The sequence below is a fragment of the Equus asinus genome, chromosome 22 (genome assembly GCF_041296235.1).
Source record: "Equus asinus isolate D_3611 breed Donkey chromosome 22, EquAss-T2T_v2, whole genome shotgun sequence".
Lineage (NCBI taxonomy): Eukaryota > Metazoa > Chordata > Mammalia > Perissodactyla > Equidae > Equus > Equus asinus.
The window spans coordinates 32,752,567-32,769,383 of record NC_091811.1 but is presented as its reverse complement, the minus strand read 5'-3'; the positions used below and the strand labels follow the sequence as shown (position 1 = coordinate 32,769,383).

The following is a 16,817-nucleotide window of genomic DNA, read 5'->3' as shown; positions in this document are numbered from 1 at the left end:
ATTTGAAATAATGCCTGCTAAATTTGTACAATATAGTAAGTGAATCCATTATTTAAAAATGATCTAGTATTGGTACTCTGTGTTTGTAAAACACATTTTCAAATAGACAATATTGATATTTCTCTGCTTAAAATTCTTCAAAGGCTTTTTGTTACCTGAAGCAGGGTTTTCAAAGTGTGGTCTGGGGATACCTATGGGTCCCTGAGATACTTTCACAGATTCTGTGAGGTGAAATGAGAACTGTTTTCAGCAGAATACTTATATGTCATTTGCCACTCTTACAAGTGTACAATGGAGTTTTCTAGAACTTTTATGATGTATGTTACCATACACTGAATGTAGAACAGAAATGAGAATCTAACTGTATTCCATTAAGCTAGACATTATAGAGATTTGCAAAAAGGTAACACAGTGCCACTCTTATCACTGTTATCACTAAATTTCTTTTTGTTTTTCAAAATAGTTTTTATTAAAAAATATTATTTATATTAACATAAATGGATTTATTATTTAAATTTAGTAAGTAAATATTTTTTTCAATTTCAATTTTAATTTATAATATGGTAAATATTGATACATATCATCCACATAAACAAAAACTCTTTGAAGTCCTCAGGCATTTTTAGGATTGTAAAGGGGTCCTGCGATCAAAACGTTTGAGAACAGCTAGTCTAAAAATATGCTGTCTCTTTAGAATGGCACATGGACCCATAAGGAACTGGCAGGCGCTTCTCTCTACAGTCTTGCATCTTTCTGCCTATTTTACATTTTTGACCTGGCAATTCCATTGATAGTAGTTTTTTATAAGAAAATAAGATATTTGCTGAGATTTATGTATATTTATTGTGACATTATTTACCTTCTGTTATTATTTACTAATGTCTAAAATGGAAAGCAAGATTTACTTACATTAGAGCATATATTGACCATAAATTATACAGCCAGAGCAAAAAGCATATTTTCAGAATACAGTGGCATCAGGAAATGTGCATGATAAATTAAGAATTGCAAAATTCAGATTATAAAACATCATAAGATGATCCCGAATGGTTTAGAAACAAAAGAATTGCATGTATATGATGTTATTGGGTAAATGGGCAGAACACATACTGAGATGTTTATCCTTGGATAGTTTCATTTCTGGACTGTAATACTAATTTTCCTCTTTTGCTTTTTTCCATATTTTCTATGGTATATGTATTATAATATATGTATTATCTTTGTAATCAGGAAATAAAATCCAGTCAAATGTTACATTACCAGTAAAAAAAAGCCACTGGAGAATTAATCTGGGCTTGGATTAAAGGCAGTGGCTATAAGAGTGAATGAATTTTCTGAACCTTTTATATTAAATATTGTTTATAGTTGGTTTAATATGTTATATGGGCCCCTTGTTAGTAACATAATTTTCTTGTATTATTTCAGTGGGTAAATGAACAGGTCACTCTTCTTATAAGATCTTCCTTCATAAGCATGAATCTGACATGAAGTCAGGATGGTCAAGCGAAAATATTTAGTAAATGTTTAGAGATAGGGCCTGGGTCATTTTTATTTGTTAGGATATTTTCTGATAAACTTTTATTCTTGGAATTTCTTAGTTAGCTTACTTTAACTGATTATATTTGTTGTAAAGAATAAAACCTCTTTTGTGTTAAATTGGGTTCTTACATTACTTGTGAAGAATATTTACTCTGGGATAATAAAGATCTGACTTTTAATCCTGGCTCCACCACTTACTAGCTAATGATACTATGTAAATTAGTTATCTTTTATTAAACTTTAATTTCTTCCTCTATAAAATGGGGATGATACTACTACAGAAGTTCCCTTACTGGGTTGTGTGAGCACTGTGCGCTACCACGTGTAAAGCACTTAGAACGTTATCAGTGCTCAGCAAATGTCATTGTCATCGTCATCATCATCCTCCTCAATTTCAATGGGACTCCTTTCCGGTTAGTCTTGGTTCAAATAATTGGAGACTTGTTGTAAAAATGAAAATTATTCATTCTCTAATGCATACATGTTCTTCAGAAAATGTAATAAAGAAACCCACTTAGAATCAAAGTAACTGGGAAGCAAGTTGAGCATTGCTGTTATGATTGATCCATTATTTTGAAATCATTAATTGGCACTTATTTGCTTGATTATTTAATTGTACTTTATTTTCTAACAGTAGAAACTTGATTTTCCTTTTGTAATTATAGGTATCCGTGGAGAAATCAATGTAGTTGTCAAAGTAGACCTCTTTAATGATTTAAATCGATTTAGGCAGTCGTCCTGTGGAGTCAAATTCTTTTGCAGTAAGTAAATACATTTTATTACTTACTTAGAAATTTAATAATTGTTAAATATGGAAAATCAAATTAATATTTCAGAAGGCTAATGGAAAACCTATTATACTTTGGTTTTAATGCCAAAGAGAAAATTGTTAATTTTTCAGAAACAATTACTGTAGCTCTAGGGACCATTTATCTGATTTTAAAGTAAATGATATCTAATTTTTTACAAGTTTATAGAAATTTTTCTTAGAAAAATCCAATGGGGCATGCATGCATGTGGTTATCATGACAACACCACCAGAGGCCAGGAGGAGGCTGTGCCAGGCTGGCCTTTCCCCCTCCTGCCCCTGGTGCTGCCCCTTCTCCAGCCCCTGCTGCAGCCTCCATCCCACCTATGAACGTGACCGGAAAGAATCCCATGAAACGTTGCTGGTAGCAGTCGCTTAATGCCAGTAGAAAGAGTAAGAAGTGGCGATTTTTGGATTCTTTCCAGGCTTTTATAGAAGAGTCTGTATATTAATAAAACAACTTAATCTCATTTACTTAAACCTTCTGTTTAATATTATTGGGTCTGAAGCTGGAGAATTGATTAAAAATTAAAGCATTCCTTAAGAATACCATTCTGAAATACCCATGAATGACTGGAAACAAAATGAAAAATAAAGGTGGGATTTTTTTTCCTGTAGTGCTACAAATTAATTCATCCTTAGAGAAATGACGTGTCTGGGTGACTGTGATCTGGGAATGGAAAGTGTGATAGCATTTGCTACAGTCCTAACTCAAAACCAAACAATTAAGGGCATAAACCTAACCGACCTATACTATGTGGCAAACAAGAAGAGCCCAGTGTTCATCTAGGCCACATGTTGAAAGAAAATCACTGCCTTGTGGAGCTACACGTGTGTAAGCATGATATAAAAAATTGTGGTACGAAACAGGTGATGTCCTGTATCTGAACAGTGGCGGGCACTATCTTGATGTCAGCTGGTCGTCAGTCATCAGCCACAACAGAGAGGGAGGAGGACTTGTTGCACTTTCTTAATCAACGGAAACAAATCCCACACTCTCTAATGTCTACATTTGGGGAAACAGATTTGATGAGGCTACGTTTGTAGCAAATTTAGACTTAATTCAAGTGGGCTGTCTAAAACCAGACAGTACAGGTGTGGAGCCGTTTGTGGTGGATGGGTTTGTAACTTGCAGAAGTCTCCGGTGGCCTTAAAAAAGCAGAATTATTGGGCACCAACTTATGGAGAAGCTTTACTCATCTAATGCAGACTTCACTTCTGTACCAGTAGATCAACAGCAATGAAAAACAAGCTCTAAGACAATTTTCACATATTTGTCGTATTACTTTCACAGAGATTAATATTTTATTACTATTAAATTTTTCGTTCATAAATTAGAACAAACTACTTTTGTCAAATATGTAAAAGATGTAACTATATTAAACTTTGTGTGGCTATCAAAAAAAGAGAGAAAAATCCAGTGGTATATCCTCTAGTATAGGACACTGAAAGGTAGGAGCAGAGCATGATAGCCAGGCACTGTGGTGCTATCCAAAATGACATAGGCTCCTACAGGTATGGAGTCCCGAGAATACTGTGAAATGCTACGGGTCAGAATTGGGCAGATCTGGGCAATTCATAGCCAGCCTGGATTAATAGGGTTGCAGACTCCTAGGTAGTTGAGTTAGCTTCAAGGCACGAATGTCTATTATAAGAGACTAGTTTGGTGTAGGTGTTCTCAGGTTCTCCTCTTTTTGAATCTGACCAGATCTTATATAAATCCAGTGACATTTGGGGTTTTTTTGTGTTAAATGAGTCTGTTAAGTAGTAACGGCTGAACCAGTTGGCCATATACCATGGATTATTAGAAACTGAGGGCTGTATGGCTCCTCAGATATGTCAGAAAGGTCATTTGATTTTTGAGGCTGCAGTACGTGGTGTACCGAAGAACTTTTTCAAAGCCCTTTGAATAATTAAAGTTTTTTGTATGCATTATCTGCCTTCTACCTATTTATGTAATAATCATCTAGCTGACTGATTTCTTAAACTTTGTGTTGAAAGGTTTTTAACATAGTCTATAGCTGTTTTCTAAATTATAAACATGCAATTTATGTCTACTATGCTTACATGAGAAAGGTGAGAGTCTCCATGAGAGAAAATGATTATTTCTAAGAATAAAATGGAACTTAGACGACTGTTTGATTGGAAGTATTATAATTATATTGAGATTATCACAGTAAAAGATGTTCTTGTAACTTGTATCCTAAAGGTAAGAGCTTAATTGTACATTTCTTAAAAATTGAATTTCACCTTGTGATAAGTAGAAGCATAACAGACTTTTTTTTTTTAACAGCAACATCTATTCCAAAGTGCTATAGAGCTGTGATAATTCATGGGTTTGTAGAAGAACTTGTAGTCAATGAAGACCCGGAATATCAATGGATTGATCGAATTCGTACACCAAGGGCGTCAAATGAGGCCAGACAGAGACTCATTTCTTTAATGTCAGGTATTTAAAAAAGATAGTGTCATTACTGATGACTTAATGTTCCCAAATTTTTCGCTTCCTTTTGACATGCCACCTGAAATTTGACAACGAAGACTGAATTGTAAGCGACTGATTCCTTACTTCTGGCCCCATCCCCCTGAATTGCCATTTTAGAACAAGAAGAAATCTGAATCAGCATCTTATAGTTCTTCTTAACTAGGTAGTAAAGGAAGTTGTGCTCATGAAGTGGCCTAGTGGAAAGTGCCCAGAGCAAGGAGGTTGGAAACGGGCTCTAGTTTTCTCCTCTCTAGCATTTATTTGTGATCAGAACTCAGGTCATCACTCTAATGCTTTTTGTTCTAATGTTGTCTTTTCATGGTCCTTCTCTGACAAGTTGTAGCTCCTTCTACCCTTCCCGCCACTCTTACCTCATTACTTTTCTTTGTTTGTCTTTGAAGAACTTATTTACTGTCTAAAATTTATATTTATATATATGTGAGTGTGTATATATGAACACACACTCTCACACATATGTATCAGACAATAAATAAGTGTAAATGTTATATTTAATAAGTATAAATGTATTTATATATAATAAATTTATATATTTTAAATAGAAAAATATAAATATCTTAATACTTATATTAATTATATTTAATATAAGTTTAAATGTCATTTAATATAGTATATTTAATTATATGTTATGTTTGTAGTCTACATATTTGTATTATGTGATATCATATATAATGTATTATATATTACAATTAGAATATATTATATGCTATATATTCTATATGTTATATTTATATTATATGTACTATTTATATTGTTTACTTGTTTTTTGTCTGTTTCTCCAACTGTTATGTAAACTCCACTAGAATTGGGGCTTTATCTTTCTTGTTCATCTCTGCATCTCTAGCACTTAGAAAGGAAGAATGCCAGGTACAAAGTACACATCCAAAAATTACTTGGTAAATGAATGCATGAATGAGTGAACCTTACTTGCCACATTGGTAAAATGTTGCTAATAGTCTTACCTCCCTAAAAGTAGAAGGCAGATCATCTTTTAGCTTCCCTTCATGTTCTAAAAACCTATGATTTTTTGGACTCTTTTCTGTTACTGCCATTTCCAGCTTTGTATTATGTTATGTGGCAATATGAAGCAGAATGAGTTTTCTTCCCTTTTTTGCAGGTGAACTGCAGAGGAAGATTGGCTTGAAAGTGCTTGAAATGAGAGGAAATGCGGTTGTTGGGTACTTACAGTGTTTTGATCTGGAAGGCGAATCTGGGTTAGTGGTACGAGCCATAGGAACAGCGTGTACACTGGATAAATTAAGTAGCCCAGCAGCGTTTCTTCCTGCATGTAATTCCCCATCCAAAGAAATGAAGGAGTAAGTATGAATCAATGAATTGTTCTTATGGAGCTTTTTATCTTTTAACCTATACATTTTCATTGGATTTGAAACATTTTAGTAGATTTGTTCAATGTACATTTGGTTCTCTGGTGATTGTTCTTATCAGAGATGACTGTCAAAACTGAAAGCTTAAAATTATTTAGATATTCCTAATATTTTATTTATACTGTCTTGATAATGAAATTCAAATTAAGCAATGTAAAATTAAACTCATTCCAGATCTTTAGAACTGTATATCTAAGGCATAAATGAATGTTTATGCATTGTGTGGAATTTTACTAATTCTCTTGGAGAATGCTTAAAACTCTATACCTGATAATCCAGTTAGGCTTATTATTAGCAACATAGTATAGAAGGCCGGAAAGATTGACTTGTGCAGGGGTTTCATTCTCAGATGTCTACAGAGGCCAAGCTGTTTATATAAATAAAATAGTGGGGTATAATTAAATAGGGAATACTGGAGACTGAGTAAAGCTGGTTTTACAGACTTTTCTATAAAAGGCCAGATGGTAAATATTTCAGGTACTGATCATATATATAATCTCTATCTCTGTTGACTAAAATAAGCAGTTTGCTACTCTTGATCTAAAGGAATTTAGACTCATACATTTTTTATTTTTATTTATTTACTTATTTATTTATTTTGTGAGGAAGAGTTACCCTTAGCTAACATCCATTGCCAATCCTCTTTTTTTTGCTTGAGGAAGATTAGCCCTGAGCTAACATCTGTGGCAATCTTCCTGTGCTTTGTATGTGGGATGCCTCCACAGCATGGCTGATGAGTGGTATAGGTCTGCACCCAGGATCCAAACCTGGGCCCTCGAAGTGGAGCACACAGAACTTTAACTACTCGGCCACAGGGGTGGCCCCTGACTCATACATTTTTTTAAAAAGTATGTGTGATCCAACAGAACACTTCTGTTGACTGGATTTGGCTTATGTGTCATCATTTGTGTCTAAGGCAGGAATTCTAAACGTGGTGGTACTGTCAACAGGGAATGTTTGAAACGAAAATTTTCTGTCATGAGTGAGATGAGAGGGACAATCCTGTTGGGGACTGGAAGTGCTGACTATCCTATACAGCAAGGGACAACTCTGTATGGTCATGCACCGCATAGCAACATTTTAGTCAACGATGGACCGTGTATACAATGGTGGTCCCATAAGATTAGTACCATAAAGCCTAGGTGTGTAGTAGGCTATACCATCTCGGTTTGTGTAAGTACACTCTGTGATGTTCACACAATGACGATATAGTCTAATGACATTTCTGGGAACGTATCCCTGTGGTTAAGTGATGCTTGACTGCATAAGACGACTTGTTCCACACTCAGTGCCATTAATACTTTCATTAAGAACCATTGATCTAGAGATTCTTCTAGATCAGAAGTCAACAAACATTCTGTAAATGACTAGAAGGTACAGGTAAAATAATTGTCTTTGCTAACAGCAACTACTCAACTCTGCTGTTGTGTGAAAGCAGCCATCAGAAGTATGCAAATAAGAGTGTGGCTGTGTTCCAGTAAGACTTATTTACAAAACATGGCAGGATGGATTTGGCCTGTACTGTGTAGTTTGCTGACCCCTGCTCTGTATCATCAGAGAGTCAGAATTCTGTAGTCAGAAAACCAGAAATGTTTCCCACTTCAGCAGTAGTCAGGAGAGGTTGACTAGAAAGCAATCACCATCTTTTTTTTAAAACAATCTTTTTTTTTTTTAATAGCACTAAACCAGTGATCTTAATTAACAAAGGAAATACAGGATTCTTGGCCATGGAATGTTTACAAGACAACCCTTTTTTTTTTTTAAAAAAAAGATTGACATCTGAGCTAACAACTGTTACCAATCTTTTTTTTTTCCCTGCTTTTTTCTCCCCAAATCGCCCCAGTACACAGTTGTATATTTTAGTTGTGGGTCGCTGTAGTTGTGGCATGTGGGACGCCGACTCAGTGTGGCCTGATGAGCAGTGCCATGTCTGCGCCCAGGATCCGAACCAGTGAAACCCTGGGCTGCCGAAGCAGAGCATGCAAACTTAACCACTCCGCCACGGGGCCGGTCCCATTAAACAATCTTTTTTAGAATGAATTTTTTCTGTTTGTCTTAAGCTTTTTGTTTTTGTTTAATTATTTCCTTTCTGCTGGCTTTAGTTATTTGGATTAAATTTTAGTCGCAAGAAGGAGTACAGGGTTACATATATTGCCTAATTTTATTTGGAAATACATTGACAAGTGAAATAATTTTTTAAATAAATTGAAGAGTGAATTTGCTTTATATTCCATTTAAAATATGTCTTAAAAAGATATGAACTGCCTGCTGCTGTGGGTAAAGTCAGATTGCAGGTAACTTTTTGAGGGATTCAGATTTTTTTTCTCTTAGCATAGCAAATTTAAGTAAAGGCCTGGGTTCCTCCTTCTCCTGCCCCCCTCCAGCTTTATCTGCACTGCCTCAAGGGGCCTGGCTTTTGCAGCTGTGTTGTCTGAAGTTTTCCTCTTTTCACAAAATTACTTAGCGGAACGAGAAAGCTATATTACGTGTTGGTGTCTCAGAATGCTGTGTGGATAGTAGGGGAATACATTTTGCCTGCATTCAGGAAGAGTTCCATTAATGTAAATCTTCTGGGATTGTGTAAGTTTTCTCCTTTTTCATTTTGTTGTAGCCATTGCCTTAAACTGTCAAAGATTCACACCGTGAAGCATTTAAGTTGCTTCATTAAGATTTTCTGAATGGCATCTTACTATCTAAGTCATGTTATTAAAAAAAAACAAACCCTCAATACTCAGGCTGCTTTATTTCAACCAGCTTCTTTGTATTGTTGATAATGAATCAATTTGGGTGCTAGTTTAAAATTGTTTTATGATTCAGCTGATTATAATTATTCTGGTATTTAATTATAACATTGTTGATTCTAGACAGAGATTTGATAAAAGGTAGTCTGGATTATGTTCCCATCTGAATGGATTTAATATTAGAAATACCACTAAGGTATTATGGTAAGGCAACCTTTCCTGCAAGGTTGATGAGAACTAGAACTCCAAGAATTCATTATGGTGATGCTCCAGTGTATTTGGATTTTAATTTGATATCATAATGTGAACAATTTACAATGTTCATTTTATTTTACCTTTATTAATGGTACGTTCTACTCTATTAGTTTGTTTTTTTTCTTTTAGATGTTTAGTAATGCATAGTATAAATCTCTTGGGTGTTTTGTAGCTGAACTATCTTGATGGTAGAAGTGCTTTTAAATATGATTTATTGCTTCTCTACTTTAAAAAGAAAAGTTCTTTCTAATAGACATTAGGTGTAATTTCTCTTTTCTACAGCATTGGTCCTTAGACTTTTTAGAAACTCCATTAGTCACTTCAACAGAGAAAGAAAAACCAAAAATGAAAACCTCACTCAGTTGTTTGAATATTAATAAGTCACCAATGAGATATTTGACTTTCATCAGTTATATTAAGCACATTTTTAATTTAAACTAGCAGCAAAAGCAGAAACATTTGTCCTATGTAAAATCAGTGATATTTTCAGAAAGTAGTCTGTGGACTCTATGAAAGACCATTACTGCCAATTAATGATAGCTTATGTTTGAACCTTGACCAATTGTGATTGTTGGAAATGGCCACTGGGAATAGAAAAGAAAAGGACAAGAAGAGTTGGGCTCTTGGCCTGCTTTTAATTTGAATTCTAAAAAAAATGGTAGTTTTTCAGAATGTATTCACATGTGATTCTTTCCCCCTCCTTGTGTGTAAGCAAAGGCATTGCACAGTGAAATAACTGCTAATATGAAGTCCAGGATTCTTAGTTATATAATTGACCTTTTTTTTTCCCTCCAATGTAACTATGCCCTTTAGCCAGATTTCTTTGTGAAAAATTTAAATGTTGTGTATGAATATTTATTAGTGTATCTGATCCAAATATATCTACATGTGCGTAGATATGGTCCTTGTAGGATGTGTAAGTTGTATCTTACAAAATTTCAGTTCAGAATGTAGTTTAAATGGTAAGTTCTGTTTATGTTTAAATAATATATTCTGTTTGAGAGCTGGACAAAAAACATGTACATTGGTATTGGTGTGTTTTTAAAGCAGTGTCCCCTTGCTTTGTTTTGTTCCCAGTGTAACCTGGTTTTGAGCTAAGTACTTGGTGTCCGGAAATACTGGAATGTTTCTGTCTGCTTATATCCATTCAGTTCACTCATCTCTCTTTATGCTGTCATTTTTCATATTGTTAAGTGCCCCTGTGTTGAGATTCTAGACAGAAACAGTCCTGTTAGTTAAACTTTCTTCGTTGAAAAATGTAATTAATTATATCAGCAATTATTCATATCTCAGTTTCAAAGGTAATATAAGAACTTTATATGTGGCTTTTCCCTTTTATGAGTGTTTTCTCTCTAAAATACCATCTAGAAGCTCTATGGTGATCAAAATAATAACATTTTAAAGCAACTTAAAATCCGAATCTTAGTCTTTTTCTTATTTAATTCCACTGACTATTCTGCTTGCTCTTTTTCTTACAGTCCTAATTTATTAATCTGGTCCTTTAAAACTATAACTCTATCCTAACAAATTAATATTGAGCTATTCTTTTTTAATTGCAACTTGTTTTTTGCATGCTAGGGATTGAGAAATAATTCCTCTTCCTTAACTAAAGGTCCTTTGAAATTATTTTAACATAACTTTGCTCTCTGTTGTATGTATTGTGTTCTTTTCTTCCACTTTGACCACAAATTCCCTCAGGTCTCCGCTGGTTCACCCTCCAAGCCATGGATGCCGCTCGACTCACAACAGCCCAATTCACACTGCTACTGGCTCACGACTTACTCAGAACTTCTCTGTGTCTGTTCCCACTCTCATCTATACTGGTACGAGACTGCTCAGACTCCCGAGCTGGGGAAGGCAGACCACGGGCAGAGTGGCTGCCGAGGGCAGGCAGGCAGGTAGTGCAGGCAGATACCATGAGTCTTTGCTTCCTCCTTTTCTCACTTGAAGTCCAGCCGCAGTGAAGAAACACTGTATTTAGGCGCCACAGAGGCTCTAACTACGTGGAAGTGAAAGTGTTCTTCTGGCTTCCAAAGTCTCTTCCATAGACCCTCTAAGGACCCTATCTTGTGTACATGTACTGTGAGTTTTTAGGAGGCTCCTCCAGTGTGTGTTTCTGCCATTATTTCTGCATTTGGCTAGAAATGAAATTGATCATTGGATTCTAAATGAAGTAGATCCCAAAGCTTCTGATTTGCTCATTTTCTTTATGTACAAAACCTGTTACAGTAGGGTCTGTTTGATTCTGTGGAAGAGAACTATTGGAAAACAGGTAAGCGACTATTCTGCATCAAATGCAGTTGTTTCTGTGTAGCTGTATTCATTTTCCACTCTGCTCTGTTTTTAGCTGTGGCACTCTTGTTGCTATAGGATAAGGAAACATATTTTTCTTTGGAAGATTATGTGTGTGTGCAAATATAAAAACGATTGTGAATATTTACACACACCATTTACAGTCATCATTTTTTCTTTCGTAACTTAAAAGAGCATTGTTTATTTGAAAATGTTTTTAGTCACGTATTTATTCTTTTCGTTTATTTCTCCTTTTAATATTTTTTACCCCCTTAGTCTGTCATTTCATGCTTTTTTGCTTTTTAACTTGGCTTATTAACTGTTTCAATGCAGATAATTATTTATCTGGAGAATGATGAATGGTTAAACAGCATTTGGTTGTCTTTGGCCTCAGACCCAGCTCCACACTTAAGAAATGACTGCTGGCCCTGCCCCAATACTTTCCTGGTGTTTGGATCATGCTGCCTTCTGTCAAGTCCTTGGCACATGATTACTTAATATTTCTCCACCTTCTTCTGGCAGGATTCCCTTCAATGAAGATCCCAATCCCAATACTCACTCATCAGGACCCTCAACCCCTCTGAAAAACCAAACCTATTCCTTTTCACCTTCCAAGTCCTACAGTCGACAGTCCTCTTCTTCTGACACAGATTTGAGTTTGACACCCAAAACTGGTAAGGCGCTTCCACCCATCTTTTTTTTTGTCTTTTCTTTTCAAATTTGTTTCTGTTCGTTATTGGCTTTCCATCCAAGCCTTTCTTCCTGTTTTTGGCATTTAAGTTAAAAGATAATGTAAATGCTGATCATTTTCAGTTACTACAATTAAAATATGAACATTTTGTACAGTTCAGAAATTTCCTTGCTCAGAGATCTACATTTGTTGATTTAATGGTAGGATAGATGTAAAGTCAAAGATGTTTTTTTGCATGTAGACGTTTTTCATTTCATGCTCACATTAAAAGGAATAACATCTTAAAGCATTTGAATAGAAAGTAACACTAGTAGCTTGCAATCTGCTTCCTCATACAGTATAAGCATTTTTGAGTTCATTGTTTCTTTCCATTTCTGAATTTAATTCTAAGATTTTATTATGAAAAAAATCTTAAGAACTACTGAAATGGTTATATTGAAGTACATATATCTATTTATTTGCTAACTTCTTGTTATTTAAAATGTTTGGTTTTGCTAGGCTTACTCTCTAGGTTATAAAATAGCATTTTTACTTATTCTTGCATATTTCTCAGTGTATTAAATTTATAATTTTCCCTTTCTTATTTGTATTTTGATAATCTCTGTGAGTTTTTATATGTTTTATGATAAAAAAATTGATAAAAAAGTCAAATTAATTTCATACTCCCGAAAGCAGAATTAGCTTATTTAAATCAATAAATTATTATTCTTAAGAAAAAATAAATAAAATGTCTAAAAATTAATAGTTTGCAATTTTTGTAAATGATTTTGTCTGGCAGTTTCCTCTCCAGATTGATGAAAACACTTTGCATAGTTCTTGTTTGTGTTATTTTTAATTTATCATGTTTAATAACCTTATTTTTGTGCTAGACAAGAAGTTTATAAAATGACTCCAGATTTTATGAAAATAATAAAAAGAAATCTAATTCTAGAACCAGTGTTACTTCCAAAGTAAAGAAAGGATGTTAAAAAAAAGCCTGTAGATTTAATATCTATTTTTATAAATGTCACAAAATATAAAGAAGATAATTATAAATACCTAATTCTTTGAAGAGAAAAGCTTTATTTTTACATATACGTGATTATGAATAACATCTAAAAATAATGTGATATTTGATAGTAATGGATGCTTTGGAATGTGGCATCTTAACCATATTCATGTCATAAAAACTGAACCATTCAAATTGTAGTGAAGTGTTTTTTTTTTTTAAATAAAGAATGAGATTCTGGCCTTGAAATTCATGACAATCGAAACAAGAAAGACAGGATAGTATTTGAAGAATAATTTTTCTTGAAAATATTTTTGAGACTTTGTGCACTGGCTGTTTATTTGTATATTGCAGGCCACTTTGCAATATTCTTGTCTTTATTTTCCATTGCTATAGCACAGACAAATTTTTGAAAGTATTTCCTTGGTCTTTCTATTTCTTTTTCTTTAATTCACCAAAAAGGCCAAACCTAAAGAAGATTGTCAAGTAATAAATTAACTCAACCAGATGTTTCTTCCCTTAGCTTTCTAGTAGGCAATCAGTTGTATTATCAGTGAAAACTTCTTTGCATTTTATTTTGTAGCTCCAGAGTTTTAGTTTTTAAAAATTCCTTTAGGGGGCTGGCCCTGTGGCCGAGTGGTTAGGTCTGCGCGCTCCGCTTCAGTGGCCCAGGGTTTCACCGGTTTGGATCCTGGGTGTGGACATGGCGCTGCTCATTGGGCCATGCTGAGGTGGCGTCCCACATGCCACAACTAGAAGGACCCACAACTAAAAATACACAACTATGTACCAGGGGGCTTTGGGGAGAAAAAAGGAAAAATAAAATCTAAAAAAAGAAAAGAAAAGTTCCTTTACAATAGAGGCATTATTCTCATGTATTTCTGTATTTATAAGCTGCCTCTAAATAAATTATTTTGTTTTGCCTGTAATTATTCACTACCTCAGTAGCATATTTATAGGATATTAGCAATTTTTAGTCCTTTGACCTTGTCATGAGTCCCTAAATATCTTTGAATACTCCTGAGCAGCATTCCTATTTCTCGTGGAGATTTAAAATGGCAAAATTATGATTGTTCTAAAATTTCTCAAACTTTAATTCATCATATATTTCATGATTCTCTGCCTTCTAATTTACCTGTATACGAAATCAGTCTCTTGAGAAATCCTGAGACTAGAGAAGCTGTGTATGATTGATTTATTATATGTAAACTGGGGAGCCAAAAATAGAATAAACTTAATCAAGCTGAGACTGAGAAAGTTTTTCTATTTGTAGTTAAAACTATCACTTGTTTTTTAACTAGGTCTCGTTTTTAAAAAATTTCATACTGAGTTATTTCTGTAGATTTTAGTTTTTGACATTTTACAGGGTTTTACTTTGCTATTTTTTTCCCAAGTACTCAACTAGTAGAAGTAGGATTTTAGAATGCTCATGTTAGGATATTGTTTTGACACCTGACTCAAGCTAATTTTTACTTTTTTTAGTCAGGCTTTTAGCCATGTATAGTTTTTGTGATCCAAAGGGTATTTGACCCTTAAGTACTCAAATCTATGTAAAATGCAGTCAGTACTGTGTCATATTTGAGTATTGAAAATGTTAGAGAAAAGAGAAAAGTGTTAACATATATCTCGAAGCTGAACAGAAAGAAGTTACTATTTTATTTATTTAAAATTAATAATAACGACTGCTTAATGTGGTACTGTTTGTTTTTTTGTTGTGGATATTCAGTTAAAATACTCATAAGTGATATGTGTTTTACCAGTTCAAATAAGTGTTGATATTTGAGGCAACCAGTTTCTAGCCTTAAAAATGTGTAAAATGTGTTACATTTTAATCTTACACATTCTTAAGCAAAAAAAGGAGGGTAATTTAAGTGTTTTTAAGAAATCAGCTGGAAGTGATTAGAATTGAATAAAATCCTATTTAGTAATTTAAAAATTTTTAATGAATGTAAAATTTGTAAAGGTTTTGTTGAATTTTAGACTGTGCCTTTTATTTATATTATGCTGAATAGATGGTCTTGCTAATGACTTCATATGCTTAGTGTAATTTGTGTATGCATTTTAAAATTCATTTTTACTGTTATGTTTTGCTTCATCATTGCTTTCCTTATCCTGCATTTTCTGGTCATCTTCTGAATCTGCATCTTTTCTCTGCTACTTTCCTCCACAGCACCTTACCCACAAGGGCCTAGGATTTACCTGTGTCCCAGCTCCCCCTCTCTCTCTTGTGGGTCCCTTCATCTTAAAAAGTCCTGTCTCCTCCTCTCGGAATCTAGCCTCCCCCCTCATCATTCTAGCCTTGTCAGCCCAGTTCTGAGGAAAAGTGTTTCTTTCAGTGAAGAGCTGTTCCTGGCTGCTTCTGGTAGGATTACATTATGTCAGCTTTTTAATCCCTGTATTTTAAGTCATTTTAAAAGAAATTAATTAGTTCATACTATAAAGAAATATTGGGTATTTTACACAAGATGTACTTCTTGTTTTCTTATTGGCAGACAGAGTTAAATGATGAGAATTATCATGAAGACATGATTGAGGATTACTTGATGGATAATTATGAATATTTTGCTAAAATTATTTTATGTATTAAAAAATTATATATCTGAGAACATAAATCTGTATATTTCCATTAATTATTAACTTTTTATTACTAGAGTTTCTGTTTTAGATACTTTACTTTCTTTCCCTTCACACCAGCTCCATTCACGTTGGACCTGTACCATTATGTTGCTAAACCATATGGTTACATTAGTAAATTATTCTGTTTGAATCAGTTTAAGTCTCATTTTTGTGATATTCTTTCATTATTCATTTTTTTATGCCCATTACCTTAATTTACAAATTATTCTGCTGTATTTTCTGATATTTCATTTATCTCTGCGAAACTACGTTTTATTTTACGGCTTTCAATATGCTTCATATGAAGATCTTAGTTTCATTTCTGTTTAGTATTGTATAGTCTCTAAAAATCATGTGTAGGTTACTACAAGAAAAATTTATTTTTTATTTTTAAAGAACAGAATGAGACTATACACATGCTAACCTTTGTTTCCTTATCCAAGAACAGCTAAAAATGTAAAAGTAAATTAGTTCCTTTTTTAAGCCACTGTAGTAAATCTGACTGTATGTAGCTTCAGTTTCGAAAGGGTGGGATTGAACTGTTAACTCTAGTCTGTGGAGCACTGACTTCTCACCTGTCCCCTGCTTTCTATAATCCTTTGACCATAGTTGGTCTATTGGTATTATCAAAAGAATAAAATAAGGTAGGGAAAGAAATTTAAAATCAAGACTTTAAAAAATACATCTAAGAGCTTGGGAAATATAATTCTTTCATCCATAACTTTGTACATTTGTGGTGTGTCTATTATCTGTCCGTGACTTTTAGTTTTTTAAAAAAATTTTATGTTGATTTTTGCAAATGAGTGTTGAAAACTATGAAAATGAATACTGTTTTTCATGAGTCTTACGTGTAGGGATGGGAAGTTATCAGAAAATAGGTTTGACTATATTTCACACTTGCCTAAAATTCATGCTATTTAGAGAATTTTAGAATATTTTAAGAAAGCACAATTAATGTTTTCCTCTCTATATTTACTTGTAAAAGAACATTTAATATTT

The 16,817-nt window shown here is 33.8% G+C and overlaps 1 protein-coding gene and 1 pseudogene across 23 annotated transcripts in view; both read left to right on the top strand.

The window, feature by feature from the left end:
- The window catches only part of C2CD5 (C2 calcium dependent domain containing 5), an 88,746-nt gene that overhangs the window by 16,873 nt on the left and 55,056 nt on the right, over positions 1-16,817 (top strand). For 15 of the 23 annotated variants that reach the window (XM_044775219.2, XM_070493898.1, XM_070493905.1 and 12 more), the window contains exons 5-9: positions 2,205-2,300; positions 4,641-4,796; positions 5,968-6,166; positions 12,046-12,197; positions 15,373-15,564. In XM_044775219.2, coding sequence (XP_044631154.1) covers positions 2,205-2,300; positions 4,641-4,796; positions 5,968-6,166; positions 12,046-12,197; positions 15,373-15,564 — 795 coding nt within the window. The remainder of the gene's footprint in view (positions 1-2,204; positions 2,301-4,640; positions 4,797-5,967; positions 6,167-12,045; positions 12,198-15,372; positions 15,565-16,817) is intronic. The other 8 variants (XM_070493910.1, XM_070493908.1, XM_070493911.1 and 5 more) reach the window with 1 other exon arrangement.
- On the top strand, positions 2,705-3,739 carry LOC123288473 (leucine-rich repeat-containing protein 34-like; annotated as a pseudogene).